We start from the raw sequence: 27,949 nt of genomic DNA on the forward strand, positions 1-27,949 counted from the left end.
GCCATTTTGCACTTCGTGTCGATCTCGTTTTTGAGACGTTTGTATTCTTTCATCAGTTAAATTCAATATTTCTTCTGTTACGCAAGGATTTCTACTAGTCCTCGTCTTTTTACCTACTTGATCCTCTGCTGCCTTCACTACTTCATCCCTCAAAGCTACCCATTCTTCTTCTACTGTATTTCTTTCCCCAATTCGTGTCAATTGTTCACTGTTAAGTTGGCAGACCATCTGACAACGCCCACCAGCTGCTGCGCGGACAGTACCTTGAAGGGGGGCCTCCTCTGCTGGTGGTGGGGCGGCTGCAGCAGTAGCGACTGGCCGGGCTTGACCGGCGGGCTGTAGGACGCAAGGTAGGTGGGCGGCACGTGGTAGGCGTCCGGCTGCGGCGGCGGGGGCGGCTGGTACTGCGCCAGCACCACCGGCTGCTCGCGGTCGCGGTCCCTCTCCCTGTCCCTCTCCCTCTCCCTCTCGCGCTCCCTGGCGTCCCTCTCGCGCTCGCGGTCGCGCTGCGCCAGCTGCGGGGCGGCGCTGGGCGGCGGCTGCGCGTGCCGGCTCAGCAGGTAGTGCGCCGCGGGGCCCGCCGAGTAGAGCGCGCCGTACGGGTAGTGGTGGTAGGCGGCGGGCGCGGGGGCGGCGAAGGCGCGCGCGTACTCCTCCTCGGACACGACGACGCCGGAGGCCGCGCTGGCGGACACCTTCACGGAGCGCGGCGGCGGCGGCGGGGGCGGCGGAGCGCCGGAGGCGGCCGACGAGGGCGGCGGGTGCGGCTGCGCGCCGGAGGTGGGCGGCGGGGGCGGCGCCAGCACGCGGTGGCAGCCCGCATTGTAGCGCGCCAGCAGCGGCGCCGGCCGCGGCAGCGGGCGCACGAACTCGCCGCCCAGCCCGTGCGCGCCGCCGTCCACCACCAGGTGGCTCGCCGAGATCATGGGGCGCTACCTGCCGAAACAGGCGACGTCACTGCCAGCGCTCTCATTCTGGCTTTAACAAGTTGTCTACTGAGCGTTACCTGGCCACGCTTTGCTGTGGCTCAGTCTGTTTCAACAGAAAAGAAGAAAAAGAGGAAGCACAAGTCTCTAATGTGTATGTGAATTTGATATACGTCCTAATCTCTTTCTCTCCCCTGTTTCTGACCACCTACCCCTCCCCCTTTCTTTGTGCACCTGCTTTTCGTTCCCCCTTTCTCTGTCCATGTTCTCCTCCCCCCTCTCCATCTCCTCCTGCCGCCCCTCTCCCCCCCCCTTTCTGACCATGTTCTCCTCCCCCCACTCCATCTCCTCCTGCCGCCCCTCTCTCCCCCTTTCTCTGACCATGTTCTCTTCCCCCATCTCCTCCTGCCGCCCCTCTCTCTCCCCTTTCTCTGACCACGTTCTCTTCCCCCCTCTCCATCTCCTCCTACCGCCCCTCTCTCCCCCCCTTCTCTGACCATGTTCTCCTCCCCCTCTCCATCTCCTCCTGCCGCCCCTCTCTCCCCCCTTTCTCTGACCATGTTCTCTTCCCCCCTCTCCATCTCCTCCTGCCGCCCCTCTCTCCCCCCCTTCTCTGACCATGTTCTCCTCCCCCCTCTCCATCTCCTCCTGCCGCCCCTCTCTCCCCCCTTTCTCTGACCATGTTCTCTTCCCCCCTCTCCATCTCCTCCTGCCGTCCCTCTCTCCCCCTTTCTCTGACCATGTTCTCTTCCCCCATCTCCTCCTGCCGCCCCTCTCTCTCCCCTTTCTCTGACCATGTTCTCCTCCCCCCTCTCCATCTCCTCCTGCCTCCCCTCTCTGCCCCCTTTCTCTGACCATGTTCTCCTCCCCCCTCTCCATCTCCTCCTGTCCCTCTGTCCGTCCATCTCCTCTTTCCAGTTTTCTATGCCCACTTCCTCCCATTCCTCTGTCCATTTCGTCTTCCTTCCTCTCGCTGTCCTCGAGGCTAGTTACAGCTTATAACGTCCCCAGCGAAATAATAATACTAAAAGACTTAAAAAACGGTATTTATAAAGAAGAGACATTTAAAACTTGAATAATATAGATGTTTTATCATGTACACGTATTATAATAATTTATCTGTGTAAGTTTCGAGTGCAAAGAAATACAACAAAATGATCTAGAGAGACAAGATACGCTCTTTTGTTAATTTTAAGTTGTCTTCACTTCTTCTCTTGTCTTGGTTGTCTGTAGACGGACATCTTCCGAGTGCTGGCAAATGTAAGCATATTTGTATGAATTAAGCAGATAATATATTGATTTAATATTATTGTGTAATATTATTGTGCACTTTTAATTTGTAAGAGGTGATCCCGATTTCATGTCCGCCTTCCTTGAATTAAGCTGCATTCGAGTAATTTACAGTTCAACAATCGCAGCAGCCGATGCAGCCAACGACGCCATTACGTGGCGATATTAACTTGTAAAATTTAGCGTAAGCGAAATACTCGCCCGCTATCAGCATAATATACATTTTTCTCCACAGCCGCCCGACGTTGCAGAAAATACATAACTTTAAGATTCTTTTTTTCAGTACCACAGCCGAGAGCCAGAGCCAGGACTCCGACTACGAGGCAATGGTTAACGAAGGTAAGAAAAATACTCTCGCGCGTGTGTGGGCCGCAATTGTAATTAATAACTAAAGATTTTTTGCGTTAAAGTGAACTAACTAGCCGAGGAAATCAATATGAAAAGTTTATTCCATTGTTCAACTTATATGCTCAAATCTTAAGATTCAGCGAGTCTAACATTCATTAACGTAACAAATAATTTAAGATTAATATTGTTAAAAAGGAGAACTTCACAAAAGCATTTAATCGTAAATCAAACTTGAATGAAATATCATTTTTATTAAGGCCCTCCACGTAAGTCGGCAACAATCAAAAAAAAAAAATAATAATAATAATAAATTAAATTACGACGGCCGACGGACGCGAGAAGCTCTCCTAAAAACTTTTCACTATTCACTTCCTTTCCCTTCACGAGTTGACGATAGTAACACGCGCAACAGTCAGGCTTCACTCGCTAGAGCTGCACATGAAACCGAAATACCCTCTGTAGGGCGAACTTCAAACTATATTGTCGTGAAATTTCAACATTCCGATTGCAATACGAGGGGAGAAAAATTATCCTCTCTCGTAAATATTACTGGCTGTGCTTGTAAAGTTTTAAAGCATAATGACTTTTCGTTGACTTGTGGCCACTCGACTCGGAACATAAGCCCGTATTGTTCACTGATAGGGAAGAAAAGCAGCACTGTCCTTTTCAAAGGCACTGTCTCGGCATTCGGACTGTTTGGTTAGCATGAAAAATCTAAATCTCAATGTGTGGACAGGTACCTGAATCTGTTTCGTCGAAATAGCGACACATGGCAATTGGTGGAGCCTGTTAGGAAGCCTTTTCACACATGCGAACTCCGCACCGAACCTAACACGCCCTGTCCCACGAGACACGCGCAGCTTCTGTCTCTGGGTCGCTGCAGGGTTCCCGCTACTCGTTTTACGCAGAGCCGCATGGCAGCCCCCGTACCTTATTTCAGCCGGAGGCCGGGAGTCGCTTGTCGCCACCGTATATTCGTCTTTGCTTCGTCCTTCGCGTTTAGTTTCGGTGGACATTTTCAAGTGAGTAGCTCTGTTGTTTCTCCCCACTGTTTATCATTAGCGTATAGCACAGTAAAGGCTTTCCGTGCGCGTCTGGCGGTTGAGAAAATAGTGAACACATTCGACCTAAACAAGTCAAGAGCTTAAATATCTTCAACATTTCGCGGCTCTGTCAGCAACTGCATAATTTTAATAATCAACAGCCTTCTTCAGAATTACAGTAACTACCGTCTGCCCATAGTGGACATCGTCAAGCTAAAACTACAAATCCATAAATTATCGTCAGACTGTAAAACTTATCTGGAACTGCCTCGGCCGCACTTCGCGACCGCGATGCGGCAGCCACGAGTGCTGTAGTTCCAGTACGGTCTGGAGTGCTGCAAGTGACAGGATGGTGCTGACTTGGAGCGTTTCCTCACTCCGCAACGATTCCTAAATCGAGCTGAATTCGAGAGAGAGCATTTGTTCCTATTCAATCCCTTACGCTGGATTTCTTCACGAACGACTATTTCAATTTCTATGCGGGAAAAAAAGGAAGCTTCAACCTCTACAAAACTTCTATAAAAAAAAGGAAAAGTTGTGCAGTTCAGGAGTCCTGGAAGGTAAACATAAAACAGACTACACTTTCCAGGAACACTCTAGGTGACTAAAATCATCACTGACAGCTGAAAACTATGAAACTCAAAAACACATCATAGTCAACAGTTTCAAGGATTCGTGGTACGATTTATGCATTCGCTTCCAAAACGAAGCAAGCTGTTTCTGAGACGCTCTCTTCCGCCGAAGTCACGGACAACGTGTCACCACTGAAGTTGCTCTGATCTTTAGACAACATTAAATCTCTGCGCTCGAACACATAAAATTTCTTCAGAACAAATGGCCGTAATTCGTTCTTGTTGAGGAACAATCTCGGCCAAGCAGCCTCAAACTGCCACAAAGCCACTACGTAGCTATATGAGGCACACACGGATCTTCAAGAAAATGGAATTCCACTATTACATACGAAACCCCTAACATCCCGCAAAATTATGTTTATTTTGTGATCAAATAAATATAATTTTGCAGAAAGCGTCAGGAAGTATTTCCTATTGAACACTGTTATAATGTTCTGCCAGTCAGCAACGGGGAGTTCATAAAATGTTAAGGGGAGTTCCCTTCCAAGTTTTGTACGTAATGTGGACATTTTTAAACTATTGCACGAAAACTATATTGCACATGTTTGTAGAGTTCAGGATATAATTGTGTATTCAGTCATACAGACATATTTTTCATTAGCACAAAGTAAGAGATTAATAACAACCTAGATATCAACACAAATGTTACAAGTTTTCAACTGAAGTTCACGCAGTAGGTTCGTAACAAGAGCTTCGATACCTTAATCTGGATTGACAGTAAGTGAAGGAACTGGCTTGAAATTCACTTGCGTGGAAGAATCGATAATTGGTGAAACGAAATATGCTGCTTTAAGACTATCGATTACTTGTTCCGCAGAAAAACATGCAATTTGTGATAGTTCACTTCCATTTAGTTTCAAACCGGATATCTTCTGACTGACTAGCGTTTTAAATGTGTCAGTGGTGCAACACAGAAACCTAAAGCGCTGACTGTGCACCGCAATGAGATATGTAAGTGTAGCTACTTGCCTTGAAAGTTGTTTTTCCTTGCCTATGATTTTTTCACCGTTACCTAGTTACCAGCGTTAAATCTCGACAATGTACGTGTTACGAAGTAAAGTCAAGCGTCAACACGCCAGTCGGGAAAGACAGGGAAGAAAAGGCTGTGAATCGCACGCGACAGCAGCGGCCCATATGTGAAGAGCCGAAAGCGACTGGTGCGGCCCAGTTCGACAGCAGCTTCAAGATTACCCACTTGGATAGCAGCGTCAACGTTAGGCACTTCGATAGCAGTTCTGGAAAGACTTCTGTCAGTTAGAGATCAGCAGTCACTGCAAAGATTGATTATTTCGTATATCGCCTTTTCCTTGCGACACATCTGTGTAATTGCCTAAATCAAGTATTGTGATAAAACTTATTAATACGACCTGTTTGGTTGTTTCTCTAGCGAACCGAGTATGCAGGATTCCTACACACTACAAGATTGACGTCGACGCTGGACGAAAGAGTATGATGAACAGTAACATCATGTTACAACACTGGTTCGCTGTTTTGCATTTCACACCACAAGCCTGTACTATCAACATTCTCATACTGTCCTTTATGAACAACAGGTCTACAACAGCCTACCGTTTACTTTGCTATTGTCGGCCGGGATGGCAGAGCGGTTCTAGGCGCTACAGTCTGAAACGGCGTGACCGCTACGGTCGCAGGTTCGAATCCTGCCTCGGGCATGGATGTGTGTGATGTCCTTAGGTCAGGTAGGTTTAAGTAGTTCTAAGTTCTAGGGGACTGATGACCTCAGAAGTTAAGTCCCATAGTGCTCAGAGCCATTTGAACTATTTGAACTTTGCTATTACGTTCCCCATAAGAACACAATACGGTACCAGCTTACAGCTGCAAGTATTTCAACCACGAGCGAGGTATTACACTGTAACATATGACATGACACAGATGCAGTAACTGAACATCGAAGTCCGAAAACGTCCGATTGCTGATTGAACCACAGCCCGGTCGCGGCACATATTTTCAGCTGTCCCCACCGAGGTATATCAACAACACCTGTCGCCAGATGAGGGTTTAAAATAATTATCATTTACACTTGGAAACAGAAGATGGCTGAAGAGAAGGCTTGACAACAAAGAAAAAGTAGTAACCTTTTAAAGTTGGGGGGATGATAAAATTTCAAGACGGTTATCGTGGTCAGTTAGCATGAGGTGGCTGAAATGTCGTTCGGACTGGATGTATGTGTAAAGTTTAAAAGCGCGCCAGAGTACGAGGCTTGCTAATTAGATGTGAAACGAATGCATGATTGGCAAATAAATATGGGTATAGGGGACAAGTCAAATAATTACGTGCGGGCTTCGAGTAAGGAAGAACACAGGGATGCGGAAGGCGAGGGAGACTGCATGGGATTCGAAGAAAAGGAACAATCCAGGCATTGGCGTTAACCGATTACGGGACGCCTACACGAGTGTAACAGGATGGGAAATGGAATTCCAGTCCTCTCAAATGCGAGTGTAGTGTCTTAAGCATGTGAAACACCATGTCCTTTATTAGAGCGCTATAATCCAGTATTACTGGCAACGGCCTTGCCACAGTGGATACACCGGTTTCCGTCAGATTACCGAAGTTAAGCGCTATCGGGCGTGACCGGCACGTGGATGGGTGACCATCCAGGCCGCCATGCGCTGGTGCATTTTTCGGGGTGTACTCAGCCTCGTTATGCCAACTGAGGAGCTACCGAATAGTAGCGGCTCCGGTCACAGAAAACCATCATAACAACCGGGAGAGCGGTGTGCTCCCCACACGCCCTTCCTATTCGCATCCTCATCTGAGGATGACACGGCGGTCGGATGGTCCCGATGGACCACTTGTGGCCTGAAAACAGAGTGCTTACTTTTGTTTCCATTACGAAGTGGAATGTGTGGTGCCTGTTACCTTTCCTAAGGCCAAACTGATCTTCAGTTAACGAACCTCGTTTCTTCCATTCTTTGTTATATTGGACACATGAACTAAGATGATTGTACGATAGTTCTCAAAATTACTTACCCTTGCTATCTTTAAAATTGTGTGGAAAGCACCCATTTGATTCTACAATCGTCACCATTATAGGTTAAACTTGTGGAAGGCCTCCTTTGACTTATCTGTATTAACAATGTAAATCACAACTTGTATTCCACTTCGCAATACTCACGTTTGCCTCTGGACGCTCTTTGTTTGCAGATCCACCAGTTTACAAATCACGAGAGCTGTGCTTAATTTACGATGTCTCTGCATCGAGTAGCTACTACCGCTTCGATCGATGAACTATGCCTACGCTAAGATGAATGCGAATAACCATCTAAAATAATATTCAGAAAAGCTGTCTAACTTGAATATGATAGACTCGAATCACTTTTTCGGCCTGGCATCACGTAAGGTAATCAGGCTTCTGCCTAACTTGCACTCTCAAGTACCTTTTTCATATCTTCCCACGCGCTATAACACTAACAAGTTATATTTATTTCATGAACATTCGACTTCTCGAAGAGTGGTATTCCACAAAACAGATGCTACAATCAGCCTTATACGATGAAACGATACCGTCTGGATTTTCCGCCGTTCTACAGTTCAAGTACTGTTAAGACGGAGTCAGAGATAAACGTTTGTGCCACACACTCATTCACTTGCTTATCGCCCCGATGTCTGAAGTGTTTTCTATCAGCACACACAGCAGCAAAGGCGTAAGGCACATCAGATCGGATTACGGCCAGCGATAAATAAGATTAAAGATAACAGTCGTCACGCATGAAGAAACAACGTCTCTTTACGCATTTTCTCAATGTCCATGTCTTGATGCCTCGACAAGTAAAGAAGATAAAGATAAGTGTTTTGAAAAAAAAAAAAAGAAAGCCTGAAGTTTAAAGGCGAGTTGGTAGGCTGGACAAAAAAATCAGTCTCGAAGTTGCTGAAGCCATCCTCACACAACGTTAAGCGCGCCAAACCTCGTATGCATTGTGGCTGATGCACGCCCAGAACAAGCTAGTACATCACACAGAACGTGTTCTTGAGTGTAGTTTGCGACCGTGGCACTCTCCGGTGGCAGGTACTGGCTATAATCTGGCTCACCGGCCACAAAGTTTGTTTACAAAACTGCGCGTAAAATAGCTGCGTTAACTCTATTAGTGATGTTCCAAGACATTGTGAGCTGGGGCCGTCCACTTTGATGAAAATCTCGCCACCGCTGAGAAAGACTAATAAAGGTGTCTTGGTAGGATGGATGCATGGGTTCTAGGGCAGCAAACACACAATGAAAGAAACACAGAATAGTGAATAGTAAAATGTACTACTCAACTCCGATAACGGTGGTTACAGCAGTTGTACACCAATAGCCATTAAAATTGCTACACCACGAAGATGACGTGCTACAGACGCGAAATTTAACCGACAGGAAATGATGCTGTGATATGCAATTGATTAGCTTTTCACAGCATTCACACAAGGTGGGCGCCGGTAGCAACACCTACAACGTGCTGACTGAGGAACGTTTCCAACCGATTTCTCATACACAAACAGCACCTGACCGGCGTTGCCTGGTGAAACGTCGTTGTGATGCCTCGTGTGAGGAGGAGAAATGCGTACCAACACGTTTTCGACTTTGATAAAGGTCGGATTGTAGCCTATCGCGATTGCGGTTTATCGTATCGCGACGTTGCTGCTCGCGCTGGTCGAAATCCAATGACTGTTAGCAGAATATGGAATCGGTGGGTTCAGAAGGGTAATACGGAACGCCGTGCTGGATCCCAACGGCCTCGTATCACCAGCAGTCGAGATGACAGGCATCTTATCCGCATGGTTGTAACGGATCGTGCAGCCACTTATCGATCCCTGAGTCAACAGATGCGGACGTTTGCAAGACAACAACCATCTGCATTAACAGCTCGACGACGTTTGGAGCAGCATGGACTATCAGCTCGGAGACCATGGCTGCGGTTACCCTTGATGCTGCATCACAGACAGGAGTGCCTGCGATGGTGTACTCAACGACGAACCTGGGTGCACGAATGGCAAAACGTCATGTTTTCGGATGAATCCAGGTTCTGTTTACAGCATCGTGATGGTCGCATCCGTGTTTGGCGACATCGCGGTGAACGCACATTGGAAGCGTGTATTCGTCATCGCCATACTGGCGTATCACCCGGCGTGATGGTATGGGGTGCCATTGGTTACACGTCTCGCTCACCTCTTGTTCGCACTGACGGCACTTTGAACAGTGGACGTTACATTTCAGATGTGTTACGACCCGTGGCTCTACCCTTCATTCGATCCCTGCGAAACCCTACATTTCAGCAGGATAATGCCCGAACGCATGTTGCAGGTCCTGTAGAGGCCTTTCTGGACACAGAAAATGTTGGACTGCTGCCCTGGCCAGCACATTCTCCAGATCTCTCACCAATTGAAAACGTCTGGTCAATGGTGGCCGAGCAACTGGCTCGTCACAATACGCCAGTCACTACTCTTAATGAACTGTGGTATCGTGTTGAAGCTGCATGGGCAGCTGTACCTGTACACGCCAACCAAGCTCTGTTTGACTCAATGCCCAGGTGTATCTAGGCCGTTATTACAGTCAGTGGTGGTTGTTCTGGGTACTGATTTCTCAGGATCTATGCACCCAAATTGCGTGAAAATGTAATCACATGTCAGTTCTAGTATAATATATTTGTGCAATGAATACCCTTTTATCATCTGCATTTCTTCTTGGTGTAGCAATTTTAATGGCCAGTAGTGTAGAATGCAGGTTTACCCTATCTGTCCAGCGTAGACTACAGTTCCATAAACAGAAATTATTACATGATGTTCTCTGAACTAATCTGCTATCAATCTCCAGGCAGGCAATCTCTGTCCATACATGACAACTGTATTCAATGTTTGTTTCTACTGAACACTAGCCACTGTTTCTATCTGACATGCAGACACGACGAACGTTCTGCAGGCACCCCGTAGGAAGACTCGGATTGACTTACAAGTTGCAACTGTCTACTTCTGCTCGTGCACGGTTACTTGAGCGTGCGTCTTTCTTGCTACTCGCGCTTCCGCTCCAGGGGTGTGATTCTCGCGGGCAGAGATTGGTTTGTGCGTAGCGGTGTTCCTGCTACGGACAGACTTCCACGCGAACTTCTGGTGCCACTTGTCGCAAACTCTTCTTGTGTGGTATCTCAGCACACCACACAAGATGGGTGGAGTAAATCGCGAAGAAGATTGTGGGACTCATAGCGAGACTCAACAACAGAATCTCACGTATATTTAAAAAAAATTCTTTGGTGTTCCTCTGGAGTCGTTAATTCAGGCCTAACGCACTTTTACCTTTTCAAATACCCGGGAAAACGTCTCGTCCCGGCAATGTCTATTGTGCTAATTGTCCAGTTCACCATTACACAAACACTGCTCCTCTTTCACTGTGCCTATTGCAGCACGCGTTTGCTCACTTCTCCTCGTGCCGGCCGTGTTACGAGGGTTGTGTTTTAAGTAAGGGCCGTTTTTATTTTAAAAAAAAGATACAAATACTTTTGTAAAAAAACTTTTATTTTCTGGTTCTACACACTTTTACCTATTTTTCTACATAGTCGCCTTGTTTATTTAAGCACTTGTCATACCGTACAACTAAGATTTTAATTCCCTCTTCAAAGAATTCGGCTGCCTGCTCCGACAGCCAAGAGTTCACGGCCGCTTTCACTTCATCGTCGTCATTGAAGCGCTGCCCGCCAAGATGGTGTTTCAGGTACCGGAAAAGGTGAAAATAGCTAGGAGCAAGGTCGGGGCTGTATGGTGCATGGTCCAAAACTTCCCAGCCAAAAGAATCAGTCAAATCCCGAGTCTTTTGAGAGGTGTGAGGCCTAGCGTTATCGTGCAGGAGCAAAAGCCCTTTTGTCAGCATGCCGCGCCTTTTGTTTTGAATTGCTCTGCGGAGCTTCTTTAGAGTTGCACAGTAGGCATAAAGTCCACTAGCAAAATACCGCGCCGGTCCCAGAACACAGTTGCCTTAATCTTGCACTTTGACAGCGTCTGTTTGGCTTTGACCTTGACGGGTGAGGTTGTGTGTCGCCATTCCATCGATTGTCGCTTCCTTTCGGGAGTGATATGGGATACCCATGTTTCATCTCCAGTGACAATTTGACTCAACATGTCATCCCCTTCTTGCTCGTAACGAATCAAAAAGTCCAATGAAGTGGCAAATCTCTTCCCTTTGTGGTCCTCTGTGAGGAGTCTGGGTACCCATCGAGAACACAGTATCTTAAAGTTTAGGTTTTCAGACAAAATTTTGTACAAAACCGATCTTGAAACTTGTGGAAATTCCAAAGAAAGAGTGGAAATTGTGAATCTTCTGTCCTCACGAATCTTTGTTTCGACTGCAGCCACCAAATCATCAGTGATCACAGAGGGCCGGCCTGAGCGTTCTTCGTCATGGACGTTTTGACGGCCATTTTTAAACTCTCTAACCCATTGACGCACTTTACCTTCACTCATTGCATTCAAGCATAAACTTCTGTTAATTGACGATGAACTTCTGCAGCTGATAGGCTTCTCGCGGTCAAAAAACGTATCACTGACCGTATCTCACACGCGGCGGGCGATTCAATAATCGTAAACATTATAAAGTAGCACAGAGATGCGTACACGTCAGCTACAGAGCTGCAACTTGCATCAGTGTGAACGGGAAGGATGCCGGCAAGTGGCGCGGTGGCTTGTTGCGGCGTCCGCGCGAACTACGGGACTATACGCGCGAACGGCCCCTACTTAAAAAACAACCTGTGGTGTCACCGCCAGACACCACACTTGCTAGGTGGTAGCCTTTAAATCGGCCGCGGTCCGTTAGTATACGTCGGACCCGCGTATCGCCACTGTCAGTGATTGCAGACCTAGCGCCGCCATACGGCAGGTCTAGAGAGACTTCCTAGCACTCGCCCCAGTTATACAGCCGACTTTGCTAGCCATGGTTCACTGACAAGTTACGCTCTCATTTGCCGAGACGATAGTTAGCATAGCCTTCAGCTACGTCATTTGCTACGACCTAGCAAGGCGCCATTATCAATTGCTATTTATCTTGTGATGCATGTACCGTCAGACCGATGTTCACCAATTATGGATTAAAGTTAAGTATTCCAGAAGCTACGTACTTTATTTGCCAGTCTCAATCCCTTTAACTGTTCCAGACCTCACGCCAGCCGGCGTGAGCTTAAACGCGTGCCTTTCGGCTACCGGTCATAGTGGCTTGGCTGTCTTGCCAAGTCACAACACAACCCTCGTATTCTGTCTGTATTATACACTGTACTGAACTGCGAGGTATCGGTCAATGATGCAGACCGTAAGCTTTCCTCTGGCACGTTTATAAAATCGAGCGTACCCACTTCTGAAAGGAGGGCGCTCTCGCGGATACAAATCATCGAATATCCCAGAACATATTTCTATACGGATGTGTGAAAATCTGACAGAAAACATGAGGTGAATAAAAGAAAATTTGCAGACAGCAGCAACAGACGATGCGTGGGTCCTAGGGCAGCATACACAGAATAGTGAATAGTAAAATATATTACCGAACTTCGGTGACGCTGGTTACAGCAACTGTAGAATGCAGGTAATTTACGCCTCTATAGTTCACGAACGTTATTTATATTAGTCTTCAGTCTTACGATGTCCTAACGGCATTACTCTCCGATATGCCATTAACTGACATTTAGTTATAACTAATCGTGCGAAAAACGATGCATTTTTTGTAAATCTTCTATGCGTCGGTGCCTTGAAACGGCTTGTTTTCATGCCACGCAAGTTATTAGAAAGAAAAGCACCAAATACGAAAAGCCTTTAAGCGCAAATAGGTGGTTTCCGTCATGTTATTACAATAAATCATACAAAAAACGACGCGTTTTCGAGAGACCCGAAATATGCCGATACTCTGAAACGTCATATATTCATGGCACGTACGTTACAGTACGTCGTGGTCAAAATAAAACTGGGCATGGAAAATATTTCGTGCGCCTAAAGATAGGCCACCCAGCTGCCCTGTCTGCGCATTATGTAAGCTGGGTGACCCACAGTCAGGAGCACGAAATTTTTCTGGGCCCAGTTTTATTTTGACCACCCTGTATAAAAAAAAAAAAAAAAAAAAAAACACCAAATATGGACTTGAACTGCAAATGACGTGATCCAGCATGATGCCACCAAACTCTTCTTGTGACCTAGAAAGCAATCTTGCGTCTCACTGGCCACATTCCTCTCCACGAAACCAAAATCTGACGCATCTGATTCTGCCTTTGGTAACTGTGAATGATCCACGGCGCGAAATTCCACGTTTAGACATCTACCTCGTGCGATGCTCTCCATTAAAAACAATTTTAAAAATCATGATGACACATTCACGCGGTTCCGAATTCTTCCCCTTTTTCGTGAAACTTCAAAAGAAACAGTGTGTATCACAACTTGCCAGCACCATTCCCCTTGAATCTCTTGCTGTCATTCGTTATTACCTCAATGCTGATTCACCTCACCAGAAAAAAAATAGCCCTGCATTACAAATCAATGGTCATAAATTCGTTTCAATTAGTCATGGCACAACTCTTCTTAAGCCTAGTCCATAACGGGACCCAATTTTGAGCGGCTGAATCGTGTCTCAATCGACACTTTTGCGATTCAGACCCACATCTTCCCATTAGCACTGCTGAGTTTTTAAAAATACTGGGAATCAGATAATTCGATGTTTAAATAATCATTATCTGCTTTCGATATAACGACAATACGTAACGATTTATCGAATCATAAAATATTGTCATATCGGCCTATTAAAATATTGGCTGCACATTGTGCAAGTATACCGTCGGTTTTAGAGAATGGTATATTTAAGTATTGATTTATAGTTAGATATTCTGTACATCAAACAGCCTGCCTATCCCCCATGTAGCAAAAATTGAAAGAAGAAAACTTAATTTGAAGATCTGTAAGTTACACTCCTGGAAATGGAAAAAAGAACACATTGACACCGGTGTGTCAGACCCACCATACTTGCTCCGGACACAGCGAGAGGGCTGTACAAGCAATGATCACACGCACGGCACAGCGGACACACCAGGAACCGCGGTGTTGGCCGTCGAATGGCGCTAGCTGCGCAGCATTTGTGCACCGCCGCCGTCAGTGTCAGCCAGTTTGCCGTGGCATACGGAGCTCCATCGCAGTCTTTAACACTGGTAGCATGCTGCGACAGCGTGGACGTGAACCGTATGTGCAGTTGACGGACTTTGAGCGAGGGCGTATAGTGGGCATGCGGGAGGCCGGGTGGACGTACCGCCGATTGCTCAACACGTGGGGCGTGAGGTCTCCACAGTACATCGATGTTGTCGCCAGTGGTCGGCGGAAGGTGCACGTGCCCGTCGACCTGGGACCGGACCGCAGCGACGCACGGATGCACGCCAAGACCGTAGGATCCTACGCAGTGCCGTAGGGGACCGCACCGCCACTTCCCAGCAAATTAGGGACACTGTTGCTCCTGGGGTATCGGCGAGGACCATTCGCAACCGTCTCCATGAAGCTGGGCTACGGTCCCGCACACCGTTAGGCCGTCTTCCGCTCACGCCCCAACATCGTGCAGCCCGCCTCCAGTGGTGTCGCGACAGGCGTCAATGGAGGGACGAATGGAGACGTGTCGTCTTCAGCGATGAGAGTCGCTTCTGCCTTGGTGCCAATGATGGTTGTATGCGTTTTTGGCGCCGTGCAGGTGAGCGCCACAATCAGGACTGCATACGACCGAGGCACACAGGGCCAACACCCGGCATCGTGGTGTGGGGAGCGATCTCCTACACTGGCCGTACACCACTGGTGATCGTCGAGGGGACACTGAATAGTGCACGGTACATCCAAACCGTCATCGAACCCATCGTTCTACCATTCCTAGACCGGCAAGGTAACTTGCTGTTCCAACAGGACAATGCACGTCCGCATGTATCCCGTGCCACCCAACGTGCTCTAGAAGGTGTAAGTCAACTACCCTGGCCAGCAAGATCTCCGGATCTGTCCCCCATTGAGCATGTTTGGGACTGGATGAAGCGTCGTCTCACGCGGTCTGCACGTCCAGCACGAACGCTGGTCCAACTGAGGCGCCAGGTGGAAATGGCATGGCAAGTCGTTCCACAGGACTACATCCAGCATCTCTACGATCGTCTCCATGGGAGAATAGCAGCCTCCATTGCTGCGAAAGGTGGATATACACTGTACATGCTCTGTTGCCTGTGTCTATGTGCCTGTGGTTCTGTCAGTGTGATCATGTGATGTATCTGACCCCAGGAATGGTTCAATAAAGTTTCCCCTTCCTGGGACAATGAATTCACGGTGTTCTTATTTCAATTTCCAGGAGTGTAATAATGGGACTTCGTGCAGACAAAAAGCTTGTATTATAATATTTTGTTGGTCGACTGTTGTATTGTTAGTTAACAACTGAGTACATGGTGCATTGCCATGCAATATTTCATTCTAGTTAATCTCCCATACCTTATTTTCTTAATTTGTCATTGGCTACATGTCGAAATAAACCTTCTTTCGCGCTGGTGTTGGAAATGAAGCTGAAAGTTGCAGTTCCTGTCGATAGTGCCGAACGTCTATTAGGTCATTATTTCCCTTCACACATCCCCACGCGCCGCAAAGACCAATCTTGTCATTCATTTTCAGCAACTGCATTTGAAGAATGCTTGTGTGAAGAAATAGCACACTAGTTGAGTAAAAAACTGGTTTTTAACGCAGTTGTGCGCTATTTCCTCACATGAAAAATCTTGTTATTCCATTCACACCCTCTTCCCCCCCCCCCCCGCCCCCCTCCGGAGTCACATTACTTGTTTTGTGCAACCTATACTTGCTTCACACAGTCAAAGAGAAATACTAGACGCTATGAAAGCTGAAAAATTAGTACGACTCCTTCACACAGTTAAATTAAATTATGTCCGATTACAATTTCAAACATTTATACCGAAAATTATGAAAGAAATATAATATAAAATTACAGTATCAGCACTCGATATTGCAATTTTGATATCGACATATCGGGGAAGAAATTATTGCCGATATATACAAATATTTTCTGAGAGATGTACCGATGTTTTATCAACAGTCCTAGTTCCCATGTCGCTGGAGCGCATTGCGGCTCTAAAGTGATACAAGATTCGAATCCCATCGAAACGGGATCCTCTGAAACAATGTTGGGCAGTTATCGTCGTTTGACGTGGAGTATTTTATATTTTCCAGTATGCGGACGGCTGAAACTACTCCGAAGATCCACAAATGAACAACTGCTTGTGGGACATGACACGTATCGATACAGAAACTGCGACAAACGAGTACAGGTATTAAAATGTCGGTCGGAAAACGTTGGCGTTTTAATAGCGGAAATAGAAATAAAGTTACACTTTGAAACGCCGGTTTCGGCGGCAACACAGGAGATTAGAAGGAAGTAGGAAGAGAGGGACTTCCCCTAAAAATGTTCATGCCTCGGATGCGAACCTCTCCTGTTTCTCTTTCCTGCCATCCAGTTAAAAAGAAGTCTTGGTACTGATGTAGAAGAATAGAAAATTCATAAATGTTATGAACTTCAAATCATATTTATTTTTTTAGAAATACTGAACCAGGATTAGTTAAAGGTACCTCATATATATATATTTTTTTTCCAAATCATTTCATACTGCCAAGGCACTGAACCTTCAGCCGATACAAAATAATCTCTAAATTAATTTCTGATTTGCTGCACTTCATTTGGAGATCTCTTGGGTACAGTTTGTAGCCCTAGAATTTGTGATTCTTGTAGTTCTAACTCCCACGCTCCATATATAAAGTAACTATGAGAATCTTTCTCTTCAAAAGTGCCAGGCGGAATGTAATTCATTTGAATTAATTTGTTGTGGCAGCACTTGGAGTTCTATGTTGTGTCTTCTCTTCTATCTTCGACATTCATTATCATAGAATAGATCAAGGGTTAGCCTATAGACTTCGTTTTCAAGTACTTGTAACTGGTGTACTGTCACTTCAGTAAAACGCCATGTTTTTTTATTTACCTTAACCTTCGACGAAACTGAGTTGCCTCTCCCTCTCCTTCCCCAACCCAGGTTCCGAGTACCTTTAACGGAGGTGGGCTCTAAGCAGAGAACTGTCACTGAGTTTCTTTCGGCAGATAAACAGAGCATCACAAATATTTATAGACGCTTGCAGAATGTCTACGGAGGCCTGGCACAGAACAAAATCACGGCGAGTCATTGGGCGAGGCGTCTGTCATCATCGCAACAAGGTCGCAACCTGTCCGAACTCGCCGAGCGGTCTAAGGCGCTGCAGTCACGGACTGTGCGGCTGGTCCCGGCGGAGGTTCGAGTCCTCCCTCGGGCATGGGTGTGTGTGTTTGTCCTTAGGATAATTTAGATTAAGTAGTTTGTATAAGCTTAGGGACTGATGACCTAAGGAGTTAAGTCCCATAAGACTTCACACGCATTTGAACATTTTTTTGTCCCAACTCTCATGAACCAGCCCGCCGTACATGGCTGTATCTTCTCTCATTCGAGCTGATTGACGGATCACAGTCACACACCTCTCTGCAAAATTTAACGTCTCTGTTGACAGTGCAGACACACTCGTCCACCAGTTGGTGTACTCAAGAGGCGTATATCCGTTGGGTTCCTTGCTGCCTAACAGAAGATCGTAAAGAGCAACGATGGACCGTTTGTGCGGAGTTGCTTGCGCGTCAAGAGGCTGATCGTGACAACCTTTTATCGAATGTCGTAACGGGCCATGAAATATGGGTTCATCACTTCGAACCTCTCCGAAGAAAAAATGTTCAAATCCGCTCCCTCAACCGCTAAAGTCGTGGGAGCGTTCTCCTGGGAATCTGAAGGGGTTATTCCGTTCGATGTCCTCCGTCATAGTGGAACGATCAATTCTGTGCTACCCTCAGGAAATTGGAGGCTCAACTTCAGTGTGTTCGTCGCCAAAAAAATGAAAACCAACTTCTCCTTCTCCATGACAACTCAAGGCATCACATACGTCTGTGCACCCGAGAGGAGCCCACAAAACTTCACTGGACGGTTCTTCCGTATCTACGCTACAGCCCGGATCTCGCACCTTCCGACTTTCATCTGTTTGGTCCAATGAAGGATGCAGTGCGTGGATGATTGGGAGGTTTTTGATGTCGCAAAGCGCTGACTCCGACGTCGGCCAGTAGAGGGGCACCATGAGGACATACAGGTCCTCCCCAGTAAGGTGGCGTAAGTCTGCCGCTGTAAACGGAGATTACGTCGAAAAAATAGGGTTTTGTAGTCCAAAGAGTGGGGAAATAACATGGTGTATCGGAATCCTGAATAAAACCAACCTGCTTTCAGAAAAAATGTGCAACATTACTTAATGCACGTCTCTTACGTATCAGGGACGTGGATGGAGAAAATATGGGAAAACACGATTTTCTGCACTCATCGACCCATTCATGAGCACGTCGACACGGTTATAGCTGAGTGCGTCTCTCCACAATTCTCTCGCATCTGCGGAGTAATCTATCTGTGTTGTAGCTCGGCGATGACTTTTTATCTACGAGTGTTTACAATGAAATGTACTGCGACATGCTCTCACTTAACCGAGAAGGTCGACCATCGCTCGGCTTATCGCGTGCTCATTCACCGCCGTTATCAGCAGCGATAATAAAAGTTTCCGATAAGACAGACAGGCACCAAATGAGAGTTTCGTAACTGCCAGCTGCAAAAAAACCATGAAGGCAACACCGACGGACTCGACGGGAGAGAGATAACCCATTATCAGCGACAATCCTGTAGTTACCTTCCATTTAATCAATGTATCGGTGACTTTACTCGTAGAAATTTTTTAAGCACACGATACAGTTTTCTTATTACTCTTCCGCGAAATGTAGTTTGCGAGAATCCGAGACTGATATAGCTGAGAGTACCCGCCCAGCTTTTGAGAACGTTACGGCGATTATTGGCATCGCAAGAATCTGTGATACCGGTACGGTAGTTCAATTTCCTTGCTTCGGAAATCTTTTTGCTTCCTACCTTATACAATATTTGGACTTCCTCCACTACTGTGACGTTTCTATCTTTGATTTTAAGTACATACTTATTCACCTTTCTACTACTCTTCCATCGCCTTCGTCTTTGGTTTGCTTATCCTTAAGCCATATTGTGTTTTAGGTAGATTGCCTATTCCTTCCAACGTTTGTTCCAAGTCTTCCTTAAATCCGGCTACTTGCTACGCCGCTGTGAGTCTCAGCATTGGTATCTTTAGCCTTGCTCTTTTCTTTCATTTCCTTTCTGCTTCTTTGACGCACAAGCTAACTAGTGGTGAGTATTGTTAATTTAAGACACAATGACTGGAGGAAGACAAAGAAATAAAGAGTAAAAATGCCCCTTAGCGCTTTTAGTAAACTAAACAGGATTTCGAAAGTACAACGAAAAACTAGCCAAGGTAGCAAATTTCATTTTTTTTTTTTGTCTACTCGGTGACTACTTTCGGATCGGGACCCTTTTCCAGAATCATCGTAACACATAGTCAAAATGGTATTTCCGCAAATTCAAAAACTGTCTATCTGTGCCGCGCGGGATTAGCCGAGCGGTCTTAGGCGCTGCAGTCATGGACTGCGCGGCTCGTCCCGGCGGAGGTTCGAGTCCTCCCTCGGGCATGGGTGTGTGTGTTTGTCCTTAGGATAATTTAGATTAAGTAGTGTGTAAGCTTAGGGACTGACCTTAGCAGTTAAGTCCCATAAGATTTCACACAGATTTGAATATTTTGTCTATCTGTTACGATAATTTGAAAATGGGTCCCGGCCCGAAACTAATAATCGAGTAAACAAAAGGAATGTAGAACATTGGCTAGTTTTTCGTTGTACTGATTAACAGACGTTGCTGACCTGCAATTATTCCAGCATGCTGGAAGATCGTAAAAAGGATATCCAAAGCTAAGCTTTCGAAAGCACATGCAGATTCTCAGCTAACTCCAGCGGCAGACGTTGCAAGAGAGGCGTTCAGCATCACGGTGGGCTTTAGTGTTAAATTTCAGATAGCGTACGTTCGTAGAGTAGTCAACCAAATTATTGCCTCTCGAGAAAAGACCATGGAGGTAAATAAAATTAGAGACATCGGAGCCCAAACGAAGGCTTGCTAATAATCGTGCTTTTCGCGAACCATTCGCGACTGGAATAGGAAAGGGCAGAAGTGACAGTGTTACGTATCTATATGCGACAGTATCATCTGCGACGAATCGCGTCTTAAAAAGGTTTTACAAATATTCAGTCGGATCTTGACAATACTCGTACTTCACAGTGATACAAAGATTGGCAACTTGTTTTGAATGTTCATAAATGGAAAAAGAGTATTGTAAAATGACTGCAGTATCAATGAGTGACAACTGAAACTGGTTAACTCATACAAATACCCGTGTGTAACAATTTCTAGGAATATGAAATGAAACGATCACATAGATTCAGTGTCATGTAAAACAAGTGGCAGACTTCATTCATTGGCAGAAGGGTTTCCCAGCGCAACTTCTACAGCGTAGTCAAAATAACCATGGCCCACCCACATGTTACGCACCCTCCATACCCACCCACATGTTATGCACCCTCCATACAGTTCCGGTCTCTCCTCGCGCGATTTCCATATTTTGGGAGATCTGCAGAAAGACATTCCTGGCCGACGATTTGCTTCGGACGAGGAGGTGATTCCGTAGGCAACCGCAAACATTTTTTCATGAAGACACCGACCGTCTTGTCTCGCAGTGGGCTAAATATATTAACAGTCATGGCGATTACGTTTGAAATTATAAACAGTTTACTTACTTCTACCCATCTATCTCGTTTTCATTTGACTTCCCTTCAAATGAGGTGCTGCCTTCTGGTCCCAATACTATAAAAAAATTAATTTTAAAGTTTTCCAAAAAATTGACCATCATCATTGTTAAGCAACGAATGGCAAAAAGGAAACAATCAACTGTTTTAAGGAACTGGTTTCACTTTGGAAGGAATGGGACATGCAGTTTTCAGTGAAACCTTCATTTCCCCTGAGATATATCTCAAAGCAATTTCGCATTTATCTAAGACAAAGTCCCACATCTCGGACCTTCAATGAACTCATAACGGCTAAAACAAATTATAGTCCTAAATAAAAAGCAAAAATGGGCCTAAAATAGAACACATTTATATGAAGAGTATATACTGACCCAGTGTTTTCACTTCGAAGCCACTCATAAAGGCAGTAGTTCAACCTCAAATTCACTTGACAATAAGTTAAGATATAATTACTTTCAATGTCAATGATCTCTTCAATATAACCACTATAAAAAAGATACACGCCACAATCTTCTACATCACGTAGCACAACAGCCTACGATCACGTAGCACTATCTCCGCACCGACTGTTGCTTTTAATGCTCCTACAATGTACTACATTTGTAGAAGTACCTCTTTGTACCACTACATGTCTATGTTTTGCAAAAGCATCTGTTGTTTCCAACGAAATACACTGGTACTTTAAAAATAATAATAAAATAGTGGTTTCAGGCAGAAAAGATTGCTACTCAAAAGAGTTAAGAACTTTTTCTGCAACGGATGTTGGAAACGACGGCCGTAAAGAAGAAATTGCTCGCCCCGTAAGACAATCACGTAAACTCCGACTCAAGACATTTAGGATAATTAGGGAAAGACGAGCCCATCAGCTCCAGGTTTAAGAAAGCTTCTTCTCCGAGAACCCGACCCAACCGTAAACAATAGCCACAGGAAGAGCACACAGACACGGCCAAGAAATGAGATGTTACACTGTTAAGAATAACGTATTGAGTTCTATGTCGGAGAAGCCCCGAAATGAGTCACACCTCTAACCACGAAGACGCCTTAATAGAAAGGAAATCAGAAAACGCCAAAGTTGCCGTGTATATGTGAAAGTTTGGGGACTGTAATGCATTGAATAGTCCACCAGTGTGAACGTCAAATGGCTCTCAATTACGATGTTAAGAATTGGGGGTGAGTGAACCACTGAAAAGGCTAACACAAGAAAGGTTTCGTCTGTAAAGAAAATTCACGTATTTCATCTTTTACTGTGATTTCTAATGCCTGAACCTCGGTACGATTTTCCACTCACTCTGTAAGTCTCATGTTGTCATTAGTAAACGCTCGTCACATTAAAACTCGAAATAAGCAGTTGTAGAACGTACCATGCACTGAATACTTACCCGTCGCAATTGGGTAATTAACTGGAAGCACCGCGAGATAATTATCGTCATATCCCCGTAAGTTACAGCTGAAACTAAATGCCGCTGCACTCTTAAGAAACACAGCGCGCTTGAGAAAGCCGTACAAAGAGAGTTACGGTTCTAGAGAGAAAAAAGGATGTTCATGCAAAAGGACGATTTCATGGCGCCGAGCTAATTGAGCAAGCTTGCGGCTGATAGTGAAAGTACATTCCTCTGTCGAGATTCCACATTATTACGGAGTTATTGTACTTACTGCGGTTTTCAACCTGACTCTTACTTCTCGGCCGACGACACGTCGCAGCGCTAAGTACCGGCAGGTGAAGGTGAAAGCCAACAGCTGTGGCCCAGGTGCGCTCCACATAGGCACCAGGGTGCCACCTGGCCACGGCAATTGCGCCCCATTGTCCCCTGTTGACGGGCCACGCCCAGCTCCCAGCCGGACGTGACCTTCGTGTCAGACGCTGGCAGTCAGAAAAGTCTGTCGTGGATGCAGCCTCCAATTAACTAACCACACACGGCTGCTTTATAGTCGCACTGCTGAGCTGGACGAAAATGTCTCAACGCCACGACAAAACCAGCAGGAACAAAGATGTGGTATGTGGATTCTCCAAACACTTCCATTCTTTATTATTTCTACATACTACATGTTTCGATATCTATGTTTCATCTGCTGTGGATCTTACGCCACAATGGCTGAAGTCAGTTTTCTGAACTGACAGTCCCGTGAGAAAGGAAACGGCGGAAAGTGGATTAGCTACAACCTTTTTCAAGAAAAAGCTTCTGGCACAAGGAAACGTTAACAGGTTCAATCCGGGCATGGCGTACAGTTTCTCTTCTTTACTTTCTTGTAACCATCAAGGAGTTTCATACCACCACACAGTCTGTGCAAGGGAAGTTTCATTTTGACGCTCTATTGTCCACAACTACACTACTGGCCATTAAAATTGCTACACCAAAAAGAAATGCAGATGAAAAACGGGTATTAATTGGACAAATATATTATACTAGAACTGACATTATATTTACACGCAATTTGGGTGCATAGATCCTGAAAAATCAGTACCCAGAACCACCACCTCCGGCCGTAATAACGGCCTTGATACACCTGGGCATTGAGTCAGAGCTCGGATGGCGTGTACAGGTACAGCTGCCCATGCAGCTTCAACATGATACCACAGTTCATCAAGAGTAGTGACTGGCGTATTGTGACGAGCGAGCTGCTTGGCCACCATTGACCAGACGTTTTCAATTGGTGAGAGGTCTGGAGAATGTGCCGGCCAGGGCAGCAGTCCAACATTTTCTGTATCCAGAAAGGCCAGTACAGGGCCTGCAACATGCAGTCGTGCATTATCCTGCTGAAATGTAGGGTTTCGCAGGGATCGAATGAAGGGTACAGCCACGGGTCGTAACACATCTGAAATGTAACGTCCACTGTTCAAAGTGCCGTCATTGCGAACAAGAGGTGAGCGAGACGTGTAACCAATGGCATCCCATACCATCACACCGGGTTATACGCCAATATGGCGATGACGAATACACGCTTCCAATGTGCGTTCACCGCGATGTCTCCAAACACGGATGCGACCATCATGATGCAGTAAACAGAACCTGGATTCATCCGAAAAAATGACATTTTGACATTCGTGCACCCAGGTTCGTCGTTGAGTACACCATCGCAGGCGTTCCTGTCTCTGATGCAGCGTCAAGGGTAACCGCAGCCATGGTCTCCGAGCTGATAGTCCATGGTGCTGCAAACGTCGTCGAACTCTTCGTGCAGATGGTTGTTGTCTTGCAAACGTCGCCATCTGTTGACTCAGATCCGTTACAGCCATGAGGATAAGATGCCCGTCATCTCGACTGCTGCTGATACGAGCTCACTGGGATCCAGCACGGCGTTCCGTATTACCCTCCTGAACCCACCGATTCCATATTCTGCTAACAGTCATGGGATCTCGACCAACGCGAGCAGCAATGTCGCGATACGATAAACCGCAATCGCGACAGGCTACAATGCGACCTTTATCAAAGTCGGAAACGTGATGGTACGCATTTCTCCCCCTTACACGAGGCATCACAACAACGTTTCACCAGGCAAAGCCGGTCAACTGCTGTTTGTGTATGAGAAATCGGTTGGAAACTTTCCTCATGTCAGCACGTTGTAGGTGTCGCCACAGGCGCCAACCTTGTGTGAATGCTCTGAAAAGCTAATCATTTCCATATCATATCATCTTCATCCTGTCGGTTAAACTTCACGTCTGTAGCACACCATCTTCGTGGTGTGCAATTTTAATGGCCAGTAGTGTATGTGCCATCTCCTGTGGGGTCTTACGCCACAATGGCTGAAGTCAGTTTCCTGATCTGACAGTCCCGTGAGAAAGGATATGGCGGAGATTGGATTAGCTACGATCTTTTTCAAGAAAAAGCTTCTGGCACAAGGAAACGTCCACAGATCCAATCCTGGCATGGTGTACAATGTCTCTTCTTTACTTTCTTTTATCCATCAAGGAGTTTCATTCCACCATACAGTCTCTGCAAGGACAGTTTCATTCTGAACCCTCTATCGTCCACAACTATTATCGGACTGCCTACTCACCTCTAACTGAACAGATAGAATTTTTCCACAGGCAGATGAAGACGGAATCGTGCAAAATCTCCCAACGGACAACGTCACACCTGCTTAGTAGCGGTATACACGATCACAGACAGAATTTCTATTTGTTGTGATGAACGGCAGCTTGCTTTACATGTGGAAATGTGTAAGACAATACAGATGAGTTGCGAAAAGAATCCCATAATGTTCGAATACAGTAGTAGTGGTGTGCTCACTGACACAGTCTCGCCGATAGACGAAACGTTGCAATACGGCTTGAAACGGAGAAAGGTCGGTTGCAGGAAAGGCGGGTGGTCGACTTCGTTTTATTGGGAGAATTCTAAGCAATTGTAGGACTTTTATAAAGGAGACCCCGTACAGAAAACTTGCGAGATCCATTCTTGAGTACTGCTCGATTGTTTGGGATTCCCACTAGTTCGAATCAAAGGAAGACATCGAAGCAATTCAAAGGCGTGCTGTTAGATTTGTTACCGGTACGTTCGATCAACACGCGAGTACTGGAGGTAAAAGGGCGAAGTTTTTGCGAACGTCATTACAAAACCGGCATTTGCGACAGACATCAGAACGATTCTATAGCCACCAACATACATCTTGTGTAAGGACCGCGAAGACAAGATAAGTCAGGGCTCGTACGGAAGCCTGTAGACAGCCGTTATTCCTCGCTTTATTTGCGAAAGGCCATTCACCATGGCTTGCACAGTATGTTTTGTAGATGTAGGGGGGAGGGAGAGAGAGAGAGAGAGAGAGAGAGAGAGAGAGAGAGAGAGAGAGAGAGCACTTAGGCGAAAGCTATGAAATTCACTCAAAGATAGAGAGTACAGCCTACAAACAAATTTACTCAAGGACAGAGGGAACAACTCCGACGAGATAAAAAATCCTTATCGCTGTGACAGCTCATAAAAAAAGAGCGGATGTCATTTTATGATTACACCAGATTGCAACACACACTTGCGAAATTACTTTATACTGTTGATTTTAAGGTTCGGAATTACATGCGTGGGAAAAGCTAAACTACTTGTAACGGTAGAGAATGCCGGCGTAACTGTGACACCTGTTCTAGGAATACCACAAACAGTGAGCGCCAGGAAATTGTTCACTTTATGCTGTTCACTGCCTGCTTCCGGAGAAGGGTGCTCCTCAAAAGGCCCTCGTGCGTTCCAAAAGTTTTTTGTAGTTTTGTTGGTAGTATGCTGGCATGCTGAATGATAGTACCTACTCAGATGTATTCCCAGGGCAGAATGTACTTACTGCTTGAAAATGTTTATATATTATTGCCAAGGCGTGGCTTTTATTGATAAAATTACACAAGTAAAGTTCTGTTATTGTTTAAAAACAAGGTACGTTGCGAGAACACTCACAAGGGAACCTCCCCATCGCACCCCCCTCAGATTTAGTTACAAGTTGGCACAGTGGATAGGCCTTGAAAAACTGAACACAGATCAATCGAGAAAACAGGAAGAAGTTGTGTGGAACTATGAAACAAATAAGCGAAATATACAAACGGAGTAGTCCAGGTGAAAGATAGGCAACATCTAGGTCCCGTGGTTAGCGTGTGAAGCTGTTGAGCGAGAGGTCACTGGTTCAAGTCTTCCCTCGAGTGAGAAGTTTAATTTTTTATATAATCAACTTCGCTCTCCAAAATTCCAGGACATGTTCAGATTTGCTTGGACATATGCAGGATTTGACGGTCTACACACGGAAAAATTTGAAAACGCTAAAAACGTATGTTTTGACAGAACACAGGGAAAACTGTGCGACTGTGAAACTGTTGCATTCATTTGTTGCAGTTTATGTGACAAATTCTTATGTTTTCATCACTTTTTTGGGAGTGATTATCTCATCCACAACAAAACCCAAATCGGGCAAAGCAGAAGAATCTTTTTACCCATTCGCCAAGGGTACAAGTTAGGTGGGTCGACAACATATTCCTGTCATGTGACGCACATGCCGTCACCAGTGTCGTATAGAGTATACCAGACGTGTTTTCCTGTGGAGGAATCGGTTGACCTATGACCTTGCGATCAAATGTTTTCGGTTTCCATTGGAGAGGCACGTCCTTTCGTCCACTAATCGTACGGCTTTGCGGAGCGGTCGCAACACACAGACACTAAACTCATTACAGTGAACAGAGACGTCAATGAACGTACGGACAGATCATAACTTTGCGAAAATAATATTTTCACACAAGGGAAGATTTGAACCAAGTACCTCACGTTCCGCAGCTGCTCACGCTAACCGCAGGACCACGGCGCTCCTGAGCTCACACTGTCCTTGATGTTGCCTGTCTTCCGCATGGACTACTCACTTTGTATATTTTGCTTATTTTTTCATAGTTCCACACAACTTCTTCCTGTTTTCTCGATTGATCTGTGTTCAGTGTTTCAAGGCCTATCCACTGTGCCAACTTATAACTAAATCTGAGGTTCCCTTGTCAGGAGTTACAGCACCACTTTCTTTGCCTTGATATGTTACCTGTCCGTACTCCATTAGCTCCAGCAGCCGTCAGACCACTCATTTGTTAGGTTCTTTATCAATACATCCCAACTCGCCTCTGCATTTTCACACTGTTATCCTTCAAACATTTTTTATTCATCTGTTTAATATGTGGAGGTCCATATTTCCTCTAAATAACCCATCACATAAAACGGTGCTGTGCGCTTTCTTCGCACTTACGAGGGTCACTCCAAAAGAAATGCACACTATTTTTGTAAAAATACAGTTTTCATTCTTCATGTGTGAAAGTTTTACAGTTTGTAGATACATCCTTCTCGCTTGTTTTCAAACTTCGAAGCTGTTCCCGTGAGTGGCGCTGTCACAGCATGTCTTCAAGATGGCTGCTACACTTGACGTTCGTCAGAAGCAACGTGCCGTCATAAAATCCCTGTGCTGTGTAAACGAGACAGTGGGAAACAT

General features: G+C 45.7%; 1 protein-coding gene and 1 long non-coding RNA gene across 2 annotated transcripts in view; both read right to left on the reverse strand.

Annotated features, from left to right (window-relative positions):
- LOC124788436 (ataxin-1) overlaps positions 1-823 on the reverse strand; it is a 39,402-nt gene extending 38,579 nt beyond the window's left edge. The window contains exons 1-2 of the mRNA XM_047255707.1: positions 809-823; positions 243-767 (exon numbers count right to left, since the gene is read on the reverse strand). Of these exons, the coding sequence (XP_047111663.1) occupies positions 243-767; positions 809-823 (540 nt within the window). The remainder of the gene's footprint in view (positions 1-242; positions 768-808) is intronic.
- A 33-nt stretch (positions 824-856) lies between these two features.
- LOC124789706 overlaps positions 857-27,949 on the reverse strand; it is a 479,897-nt gene continuing 452,804 nt past the window's right edge. The window contains exon 3 of the long non-coding RNA XR_007016154.1: positions 857-936. This is a non-coding gene — a long non-coding RNA (uncharacterized LOC124789706). The remainder of the gene's footprint in view (positions 937-27,949) is intronic.

Source organism: Schistocerca piceifrons, chromosome 3 (assembly GCF_021461385.2).
Source record: "Schistocerca piceifrons isolate TAMUIC-IGC-003096 chromosome 3, iqSchPice1.1, whole genome shotgun sequence".
In the NCBI taxonomy this organism is placed as follows: domain Eukaryota; kingdom Metazoa; phylum Arthropoda; class Insecta; order Orthoptera; family Acrididae; genus Schistocerca; species Schistocerca piceifrons.